The following is an 11,619-nucleotide window of genomic DNA, read 5'->3' as shown; positions in this document are numbered from 1 at the left end:
CAGACCAATGGGGGAAAATGCAAGGATCACAAAGGCAGATTCCCTCTGGGAATTGCATAGAAATTTATTTATGCACGGTACAACAGCAGCAAGAATGGTACTTGCCCCAAAGTGGGAAAAAGCAGAAGTCTCAGTAAAGGAAGAATGGATACAATAAACCTTTTGGAATATGCAGAAAAATGGCAGAGCTTACCGGAAGAATAAGAAATCAAGATTAAAAAACTTTTAATGAAAGAATGGGGACGCAGGTGGCGCTGTGGGTAAAAGCCTCAGTGCCTAGGGCTTGCCGATCGAAAGGTCGGCGGTTCGAATCCCCGCAACGGGGTGAGCTCCCGTCGTTCGGTCCCAGCGCCTGCCAACCTAGCAGTTCGAAAGCACCTCCGGGTGCAAGTAGATAAATAGGGACCGCTTACCAGCGGGAAGGTAAACGGCGTTTCCGTGTGCGACTCTGGCTCTGGCCAGAGCAGCGATGTCACGCTGGCCACGTGACCCGGAAGTGTCTCCGGACAGCGCTGGCCCCTGGCCTCTTAAGCGAGATGGGCGCACAACCCCAGAGTCTGTCAAGACTGGCCCGTACGGGCAGGGGTACCTTTACCTTTACCTTTAATGAAAGAATGGGAATGGTTCACTGAATATTTGCAGATAGATTGCAAACAGATAAAAACATTGGCAGGATTATTGTAATAACCTGCAGTTTCGTATTTATATTTAAAGTAGACAATTAAAGGAGCAAATTAAATGAATTTGGATATGCAGAAGATATTTTAAAAAATAAATTTAAGGAACTGCAGAAAGAGGGGGAAGGAAGTCAAGCTTTGAAATGTTAAATGGATTGTGAAACTACTGAAACGTATACATTTGCAAAGTATAAATAAAAAACTAAAATATAAATAAAGGCAGATTCCCACTAACTGGAAGCACTTGCGGGCAGACACAGCCATTTGGAAGCCCTGAGCCCAGCTGAGAACTGCCGTCCAAAGTGCCTAAAGGGTTCCAAGTGGCTGATGAAAGCTGCCTGAAAGCCGCAACCAATGAGAATCGATGGGACCAACCAACTGAACCATAGCTGTCAACTTACAGATTTGAAAATAAGGGACCAGCAGCCTCAAAAATAAGGGATCAGCAGCCAAAATAAGGGATTTTCAGAGCACAGGTATGTTCGACTTCTGAGCCCCTCCGAGCCAAAGGCAGAAAGCCCAGCCAGCAGCCAAACGAAGCCTCAAGCGGTGGTTCCCACAGCGCAGCAACCCGGCAAAGGGGATGCAGCAAGGAAAACCGCCGTCCCCTCTCTGCTGGGAAGTGCTGAGCAAAGGCGAGTCCCCAGGCAATGCTGCCGATTTGATTGGCACAAGGCATGCAAGCTCCACCCCCCAGTCGTTCTTAGACTCGTTATTGGGTGAGCAACGCAACCAAGCAACACAGTTGGAGCCTCCCTCCTCCCTGGCCGGCAGGGAGGGAGAGAGGGAGAGGAGCTGCTTCCTTTGAAACCCGGGAAATTTAAGGGACATCATCAATAAGGGACAGCAGCGGGATACGGCGCTGGGATAAGGGACTTTTCCGCCAAATTAGGGACGGTTGACAGCTATGGACTGAACTACCCTCTGCTCCAAGTGTTGCAAAATGAAAACTCTGCTCTTGGACTCCAGTTTTGGGACCTTCAGGTTTTTGGCAGGCCTTCGCTGCTCATTCCTGCATTTCCAGAACCGCAATTAGCTCCCAGCCTGGTATCCGGATCGGCTGGGGCAAATTTGGGGTTGGCTTTTACAGCCTATCTCCTCCAAGGGACTCAGTATCCAGTCCATGATCGGTCAGAGAAGGATGGGTGGAGGCAGGAACTAGTCAAAGCAAGGCAGATCTTTATTTTTCTGTTGCAACAGGGTCGTCCCCACCCCCGTTGCAAGTAGGTGAGGACCCAGACAAGAGGCCCTTTATATGTCCAGCTGTCCTTTGTCAACAACAAATTGTCGCTGTTTTTTGTGTTGAATATATGCTATATGGTTGTTCACGGACCTAATAGGTATCTAAAGCCATTCACACATGCAGAATGTAGGCACCCTATATATAGAAATGAGCAAACCAGTGATATTTCAGGGAGCAGGCTAGCAGGCGGGGCCCATGACTTACATCACAGGAGCCTACACAACACAAAACGCTGTTGCTGTAGGTAGGTTTTATTTTATTTGTTTTTTATTTTATATTTAGGAAATGTACATCCAGTTTTTCCCCCGTTTTTGATTTTTTGGGGGGCCCCCAAGATATAGCTTGTTTAGCTTATACATAAATCCGGCACTGGACCCAGAGCAAAAGTGTGTAACCACTTGTAAAGATTTTAGAAATTGCCTGACCCCTTAGCCAAAGACCACCCGAAAGCATCATACCCGCCCCACAGTAAGAGGCGGTCTACAACAGAAATTTGAGGGTGTTGCTTTTCTCCTGCCAAAATACCCTATGATGCTTGCTGAATGCCTTTTCCTGTCCATTTTGGGCCATTCTTTCGGGATGGTAAATATCTTAGTTCTTGAATCCATTGTCACAGACCTATCCCATTCATGTGAGAGGTTTATCGATTTACAGTCAAACCTTGGAACTCGAATGGCTCCATTGCCAAACGTTTCAGTTCCCGAACGCCAAAAACCCGGAAGTAAGTATTCCGGTTTTCGAATGTTCCTGTACAGATTTTGGAGGGTTCTGCAAGTGAAAAGAACTATTGGGAAAGGTTTCCCCAAGATTTGTCTACTTCAGATAACATATCTGGAGTCGTCAAGAGAGTCAAGATAGCTTCGGGATTGCTCTGTGAACTCAGATAACGTGTCTATTGGGGGGAAGGGATATTTCCTAATTTTGACGGTGGGAGGGTTGGTTTTCTGTGGAGTGTACACCTTAAAATTTGTGTAACAGCTGTGACTGTTATTACGGGTTTCCATCTCTGAAGGACCTGGACATTCCACTGACTTCCTGCCAACATGGCGGCACTTCCTGTCCACCAGGATGCAGCTTTTTCCTCTTCCTACATCTGTGGCAGCCTACCTGGGATGCTGAGCTGTCCCTCAGCTGTCATGGCCCACAAGCATCATTTTGGACACAAACCTATCCTGACGCGTTAAGGGGTCTCAGCCCAGCTCCAGCCACCCACCTCACCCCAGGTCCCAACTTATGGGGGTGTTTCTGGCCGCTGGCTAGACACCTGATGTGGGACCAGGACCCAGGACTTGCTCCTCCTGTTGCAAACCAATCTTACCTGATCAAATACCCCTCCTGGTTGGATAAGACTGGTGCGGGCAAGGGTATTGATGTGCAGAGTATAACGGGTGTGGGGTATCAGGAGCTGTGAGAAAGGGAGGAGAAGAAGAAACACGGGTTTAAGACGAGAAGGGAAGTGTCTCCTGACCATAGCTGTCAACTTACAGGTTTTAAAATCAGGGACCAGCAGCCTCGAAAATAAGGGATCAGCAGCCAAAATAAGGGATTTTCAGAGCACAGGTATGTTCGACTTCTGAGCCCCTCCGAGCCAAAGGCAGAAAGCCCAGCCAGCAGCCAAACGAAGCCTCAAGCGGTGGTTCCCACAGCGCAGCAACCCGGCAAAGGGGATGCAGCAAGGAAAACCACCGTCCCCTCTCCGCTGGGAAGCGCTGAGCAAAGGCGAGTCCCCAGGCAACGCGGCCGATTTGATTGGCACAAGGCATGCAAGCTCCACCCCCCCAGTCGTTCTTAGACTCCTTATTGGGTGAGCAACGCAGCCAAGCAACACAGTTGGAGCCTCCCTCCTCCCTGGCCGGCAGGGAGGGAGGAAGAGGAGCTGCTTTCTTTGAAACCCGGGAAATTTCAGGGACATCATCAATGACAGCTATGCTCCTGACGTCCTCCTCACACTCAAATGCAAACATTTCAGGTTCTCACATTTCTTGCCATATTTCTGCCATTTTCTGCTAGGTTATGCATCTGTTCCAATTCACACATAAATCAAAGAATTAAAGGAGGTTGGAAGACACAAGATCTACCCACCCTGGAAGAGTGGCAGATGAAGGTGATGGAATATATGGAATTAGCGGAAATGACTGGCAGAATTCGAGATCTGGGAGAAGAGTTGGTGGAAGAAGACTGGAAGAAATTTAAAGACTATCTGCAGAAGTATAACAAAATTAATGAATGTTAAAATGATGTTGGATTGAAAACAAGTGGTGTTAGCAACAAAGTTAAAAAGAGTATGCAAATAAGTGAATTGATAATGGGTGAAAACATAGAATTTTGATACGTTAAGATATAGAGTTAAGATAAATAAAAGAGGGTAAGGATTTGCTGATTGGATTTTGTAAATGGGAAAACAAAAAGGGAAGGTGTGAGGAGGTCAGGAAAATAAGGATAAGTTAGCAAAAGAATAATGGTTGTTTTTCTTTTTTTATTTTTACTTTTACTTACTTTTTGTGTTTTGTGTATTTTTCTGCTTTGTGTTTTTTACTTTTCTGTTGTATTTTGTTAAAAACTTTAATAAATATCTATTTTTTTTAAAAAACAAAAAACAAAGCAGGAATCTCAACTAAACTATCCATGGCCGAGGGCCATCTTGCCTCTTCCTGATGTTGAGTTGGAATCTCCTTCCTTGTAACTTGAAGCCGTGGGTTCGAGTCCTGCACTCCGGAGCAGGAGAGAACAAGCTTGCTCCATCTTCCATGTGACAGCCCTTTAGATATTTGAAGATGGCTACCGTATCTCCTCTCAGTCTCCTCTTTTCCAGGCTAAACAGATACAGCTCCTTCAACCGTTCCTCATCAGGCTTGGTTTCCAGACCCCTCGTCATCTTGGCTGCCCTCCTCTGCGCACCTCCCAGATGGCAAACATCCTTCTTAAATTGTGGCACCCATGTTCAGAGTCATAACACAGGTTTTTTAAAGAGAGGGGATTTTTCAGTAGGGGACCTAATCTTCCAAAGACGTCCTCCTTGTGTTATCCTATAAAAATGAGGACTAGGACCTTGATTTTTTTTTTTTAAGAGAGAGAGCAAAATGCTATTTCTTCGCAGTCACCTAAGGAGGCTCCTTAGCTCATATGAAACCATCCTAGTATTATAAGAAAAACTTGCTCCTTTCCCCTTATTGGGTACCCAAGAGCCCGTAGGAGAAAATAACAGAGGCCAACCAGAGAATATTGAGAAGCAAAGCAGCTAGTAAACCTGATCTTTATTAAACTGTTGCAACAGGGTGCCACGCAGGAGGGAGGAGGAACCCAGAACATTGGTGTGCAAGCTCTTATATAGACTTTTGAAACTGCTCACCCTGTGGCCAGATACCCCCCCCCCAAAAAAAAACCCCATCATAATACGTGACAGGAGGCGTCTACAGCAGAAATCCTGTCTGCCAGGATACCTGATAATGGTCACTGATTGCGCTACCTGGGCAGCCGGGCCATTCTTTTGTGATGGTAAATGCTTTAATTCCTGAATCCAGGTCACAGGCTCACCCTGTTCATTCACAAATATGCCCTTCAGACAGGTAAGCAAAAGACAACGGAAGGCTTTCCCCATTTCCTTCCTCCTTGCAGACAAATGTTTGAGGTCAATTTGGGAGAGTCAAAATGGTTTCAGGATTGCTCTCCTGTACTGTTTCAGATATCAGGGATGCGGGTGGCACTGTGGTCTAAACCACAGAGCCTAGGGCTTGCCGATCGGAAGGTCGGCGGTTTGAATCCCTGCGATGGGGTGAGCTCCCGTTGTTCGGTCCCTGCTTCTACCAACCTAGCAGTTCGAAAGCATGTCAAAGTGCAAGTAGATAAATAGGTACTGTTCCAGCGGGAAGGTAAACAGTGTTTCTGTGCGTTGCTCTGGTTCGCCAGAAGCGGCTTAATCATGCTGGCCACATGACCCGGAAGCTGTACGCCAACAAACGCCAGCTCCCTCGGCCTATAGAGCATAGCTGTCAACTTTCCCCTTTTTTAAGGGAAATTCCCTTATTCCGAATAGGATTCCTCGCAAGAAAAGGGAAAAGTTGACAGCTATGCTATAGTGTGAGATGAGCTGTGGGAGAGTCATCTGCGACTGGACCTAATGGTCAGGGATACCTTTACCTTTACTATTTCAGACATGTGGTTTACACAAATGTGTTTGCCTAGTAAATTTATGAACATATGCTTTATATATACAGTGGTACCGCAGGTTAAGTACTTAATTCGTTCCAGAGGTCCGTTCTTAACCTGAAACTGTTCTTAAACTGACGCACCACTTTAGCTAATGGGGGCCTCCTGCTGCTGCCGCGCCGCCAGAGCATGATTTCTATTCTCATCCTGAAGCAAAGTTCTTAACCCGAGGTACTATTTCTGTTAAGTTGTGGGTGAACATATCCGACGACGCAGCGATTCTTCAAACAGCTCTTGTTTATTCACAGGCCAGAACAGAACTGAACTGAAGGGTTCAGCCAGCCTGCTTATATAGAGCTCCACTAGAATGCAACAGTAACCATTTTCTGTAACTATCCAATCACTGAACGTCACTTTTGATCCCTTATTTGCATATGTGGACCTGAACAATCTACAGTATCCCCCTGCAGGCCCAGGGTGAGAACTTCAGTACGTAACAATTTCTGGGTTAGTGGAGTCTGTAACCTGAAGCGTATGTAACCCGAGGTACCACTGTATATGTGAGACCTTAGAATTCGTATGACACTAGTAAGGCATCAGGTTGTTCAGCTGTTAACAGGCCCCCATCGCAGAGGGCGCCCCCATGTCTGACCACCCGCTGGGAGACCATCCCCTCAAGACCCCTTACCTTGTACAGAGGGTGACACATGGGCAACTGGCGAAGGGTGGCCATGCTGTAGACCTCACAATGGAAGTGCGCTTCAAGGAGGTGAGTGTTGACCTCGTGGACGTGGAAGTTAGACATCCTCACCCAGATCTTGGCAAGCGTCCAGTCCCACTTGGAGTCCGTGGGCAAGAAAATGGGGTTCTCCGGGCCTGGGTTCTGGTTAAGCTACCGGGAAAGAACCAGTGAGAGATCAGAGGAGATCAGAGAGGACGTTGTCCTGTTTTATATACACCTACAAGGCTGGGAACTGCCAGCAGAGGACAGCAAGCGGCAGGAGGGATCATAGATTCGTAACGGTGGAAGGGACCCCCAGGGGTCATCTCGTCCAACCCCTGCAATGCAAGAATCGAAGACGCCAACAGCTCCATGAGGGAGGAGAGGGCTTCCCTAGGGGGGAAAGGAGGGAAATAAATGAATGGTTTGATGTTGAATCCTGACAAGACAGAAGTACTGTTTCGGGGAGACAGGGGGCGGGCTGGTGTGGAGGACTCCCTGGTCCTGAATGGGGTAATTGTGCCCCCAAAGGACCAGGTGCGCAGCCTGGGAGTCATTTTGGACTCACTGCTGTCCATGGAGGCACAGGTCAGTTCTGTGTCCAGGGCAGCTGTCTACCAGCTCCATCTGGTACGCAGGATGAGACCCTCCCTGCCCGCAGACCGTCTCGCCAGAGTGGTGCATGCTCTGGTTATCTCCCGCTTGGACTACTGCAATGCGCTCTACGTGGGGCTACCTTTGAAGGTGACCCGGAAACTACAACTAATCCAGAATGCGGCAGCTAGACTGGTGACAGGGAGCGGCCGCCGAGACCACATAACACCAGTCCTGAGAGATCCGCATTGGCTCCCATTATGTTTCCGAGCACAATTCAAAGTGTTGGTGTTGACCTTTAAAGCCCTAAACGGCCTCGGCCCAGTATACCTGGAGGAGCGTCTCCACCCCCATTGTTCAGCCCGGACACTGAGGTCCAGCTGTGAGGGCCTTCTGGTGGTTCCCTCGCTGCGAGAAGCCAAGTTACAGGGAACCAGGCAGAGGGCCTTCTCGGTGGTGGCGCTCGCCCTGTGGAACGCCCTCCCGCCAGTTGTCAAGGAAATAAACAACTATCTGACTTTTAGAAGACATCTGAAGGCAGCCCTGTTTAGGGAAGTTTTTTAATGTCTGGTGTTTTATAGTGTTTTTAATATTTTGTTGGAAGCAGTCCAGATGGGCAGGGTATAAATAAATATTATTATTATTATTATTATTATTATTATTATTATTATTATTATTACAGTGGTATCGCCCCTCCCCTGGTCCCCCATAACTGGACCCCTTCCTCTGCCCCAGCTGCCACAAAACATGTCTCTCCCTCATCGCTCTCTACAGCCACAGCAGGCGCCGTAGCTCCCCAACAGTTTGACTCCACCCCCAAAATTGCGCTCCTCCATTGTCTCCTGAGACAGAGGGATGCCGGCAAATACTCCAGGTTAGACCTGTCTAGCTTGAAGGATGTAAAAGCACGGTGTAAACTCAGAATCGGTGTCTGGGCTGGCTTCCAACGTTTAGCCGGGGTGCCCCTGGGGTGATCTGGTGGATGTGGTGATCTGCCCTCCGCCGCAAGGACATTTGCAATGCTTCCGGTCCCATGCAGATGGCTTTTGAGTCAGGATGCAACAAGCAAGAAGCCTCCTGTTACCTGAATGGCTAAGGGCATCATCTGGCCTTTAGGGTTGAGGTGCAGCAGGCAGAGCGGGGCTGCCAGATACTGGCGCTTCCCGTTCAGTTTGCAGGTGGGGATGCCCTCGAGGATCTTGTAGTCGGTGATGAAGATGTTTCCTTTCTGTGGGAGAGGCGGAGAAAGAGATGGACCGGGTTGAGCGAGACGCAGTGAATCAATCAGTTATGTACTGAGTTGAATAGGATCCAAAATGCAGCAGTTTGATTGGTCCTGGAACAATAGGATTCAGAATGCAGCAGTCTGATTGGTCCTAGAACAATAGGATTCAGAATGCAGCAGTCTGATTGGCCCTAGAACAATAGGATTCAGAATGCAGCAGTCTGATTGGCCCTAGAACAATAGGATTCAGAATGCAGCAGTCTGATTGGTCCTAGAACAATAGGATTCAGAATGCAGCAGTCTGATTGGTCCTAGAACAATAGGATTCAGAATGCAGCAGTCTGATTGGCCCTAGAACAATAGGATTCAGAATGCAGCAGTCTGATTGGTCCTAGAACAATAGGATTCAGAATACAGCAGTCTGATTGGCCCTAGAACAATGCAGCAGTATGATTGGTCTGCAGGAGCCACCCAATCCAGCTCCAGGTGGAAGTGAATCCACAACCTGATTGGCCTACAGGAGAATTCCGGAGTTAGCCAATCACGTAAATAATGTATATAAAGCAGATACTTTGGGGGAACTTTCATTCCTCCTTCCACTATGAGCTGAATAAAGAGTATGAAATCCACTCTCGGCTCTGAGTATATTTCACAATCCTACAGCTAGCTGTTACAGTGAAAACATTAGTGTTGCATTTCCCCCCGCTAACCGTAGGCAGAATCATAGAATTGGAAGGGACCCTGACGGTCATCTAGTCCAACCCCCAGCAATGCAGAAATCTTTTTGCCCAGCATGGGTATATACTGTATTTTTCCATCCATAAGACGCCCCCATGTATAAGATCCCCCCCCTATTTTGGGGGACTCAGATTTAAGAAAATGGGGGGAGATGTATCCGTGTATAAGATGCCCCCTAATTTTTGACATTATTTTAAGGGGGGAAACCAAGTCTTATACATGAAAAAATACAGTATATATAATTTTTATTAATTTTTCTGTTTTACAGTTTAGAATACTCCTTTAAACATCCTTAAAATACCTTCTTCTCTTTCCACGGTTCATTTTGCATATCATAAATCCCTGCATATTTTACAAAAACTAAACAGTTCAGTATTCCATTATTCCATCCATCAAAACTCATTTACACTGTTGAATTTATCTTAATGCTGCCAGCGTTTTCACGTGTACACAATTCCCCCCCATGTATTTGATAAACGTTTTCCAATGTTCTTCTTGTTCTCTTATTCTATATGTTAAGTCTGCAAGCTGCGCATATTTCATCAGCTTAAGTTGTTGTTCTTCTTTAGTTGGAACCTCGCTCCTTTTCCATTTTGGGGCCAACAAAACACAGGCCGCAGTAGTGGCATACATATAAATACAGTGGTGCCCCGCAAGACGAACGCCTCTCAAGACGGAAAACCCGCTAGACGAAAGGGTTTTCCGTTTTGGAGGCGCTTCGCAAAACGAATTTCCCTATGGGCTTGTTTCGCAAGATGAAAATGTCTTGCGAGTTCCTGCGGGTTTTTCCCTCTTTCCCCCCCCTTTTCCTAAGCCCTAAGCCGCTTATCAGCTGATCCGCTGATAAGCCGCTTAACAGCTGATCCGCTAAAAGCCGCTAAACCGCTAATAGCGCTAATCCGCTAAGCTGTCAATGGGCTTGCTTCGCAAGACGAAAAAACTGCTAGACGAAGAGCCTCACGGAACGGATTAATTTCGTCTTGTGAGGCACCAGTGTAACCTTTTTTGACACCTGGGAATTTCCATCTGAATTATTCACACAAAAAAGGACTCTCTGGTTGTACTTTTAAACATTTTTTTCAATTTTTTTTGGATTATTTCCCAATTCTCTTTTATCCTTGTATACTTCCACCACATATGAAAGAACGCTCCACCCAGCGTAGCTCTTGAACCCGTGACCCGGAGTTTAAGTGCCTTCCTTCCCTCCCCTTTTTATGAAGATTACCCGCTCTGGGATCCCACAGCTAATTCTCCCCTGGTCTCCTCACTGGCCCAAGTAGGACTAATTTAGCCAGCTAGCCCTGGTGATCATCTAATGTTTATTGGATGGATTTTCCCCCAAATTGATTTTTGAATTCTGAATTTATTGTTATTCATGTTTTATACTGCATTTTATGCTGTCTTTTGTTCATCAATTAAGTGTTTTAAATTTGTTGAGCCCGGTTTTCTGAACCAGGAAGGGCGGGGTATAAATAAATTACTATTATTACTATTCTTATTATTATTCTCTACCAAATGAGCTATCTTGCTGAGGTCACTGTTATTTCTGTCTTACACCAGGGAAAACCAAGCCCGAAAGGCTTTCTCAAGGCCGCAGAGCGAAAAGGCAGGACTTGAACGCAGCTCTTACACATCCAAGGTTTCATCCACCATTTTGCGGGGGGGCAGGTGGTCTCTTGCGATGATCAAACATGAGTGTTTACCTTCAGCTCCTCCTGGAGGCTGGTTGATTTCCCCAGGCTTCCAGCCACCATCTCCGGGGTCACTGGAAAGTTATCAGGGATCGCGGGGCATTTCTTGATCACGACCGGATTCACACCGTTCAGATACTGGTAGCCAAAGAATTCATCGTCCATCCAGTGCTCTGTGACGTACTCTGAGGCAGAGTAAAAAGTATTGATTATTGATTATCTAATTTGTATACTGCTAAATTTGTATACTGCTGGTATGCCCCGCGGAGGACCGTAAGGTCCACAAATGACAACATTTTGAAGGTCGGAAGGTGGCTAGATTGGTCTTAACTAGGGCCAGGGCCTTTTCAGTACTGGCCCCGGCTTGGTGGAATGCTGTCACAAGAGATTAGGGCCCTGAGGGACTTGACATCTTTCTGCAGGGCCTGCAAGATAGAGCTGTTCCACCTGGCCTTTGGTTTGGACTCAGTCTCAAAACCTCCCCTTATGGTTTTGTTCTATGGGCTACTTTTAAAATGAGGCTGCATTTTAAATTGCATTTTAACCTGTATTTTAAATTGGTCGGTCCCCCCCCCCATTATGTT

The 11,619-nt window shown here is 46.9% G+C and overlaps 1 protein-coding gene across 1 annotated transcript in view; it reads right to left on the bottom strand.

The window, feature by feature from the left end:
• Positions 1–11,619, bottom strand: part of LOC307202134 (hydroperoxide isomerase ALOXE3-like) — a 40,841-nt gene that overhangs the window by 9,204 nt on the left and 20,018 nt on the right. Inside the window, exons 6-9 of the mRNA XM_079951840.1 lie at positions 11,048–11,220; positions 8,466–8,609; positions 6,755–6,958; positions 3,239–3,325 (exon numbers count right to left, since the gene is read on the bottom strand). Of these exons, the coding sequence (XP_079807966.1) occupies positions 3,239–3,325; positions 6,755–6,958; positions 8,466–8,609; positions 11,048–11,220 (608 nt within the window). The remainder of the gene's footprint in view (positions 1–3,238; positions 3,326–6,754; positions 6,959–8,465; positions 8,610–11,047; positions 11,221–11,619) is intronic.

This window comes from Podarcis cretensis, assembly GCF_951804945.1.
Source record: "Podarcis cretensis genome assembly, chromosome: 13".
In the NCBI taxonomy this organism is placed as follows: Eukaryota; Metazoa; Chordata; class Lepidosauria; order Squamata; family Lacertidae; genus Podarcis; species Podarcis cretensis.
Note: the sequence above shows the minus strand (reverse complement) of the source record. Positions and strands in the feature narration are given on the sequence as shown.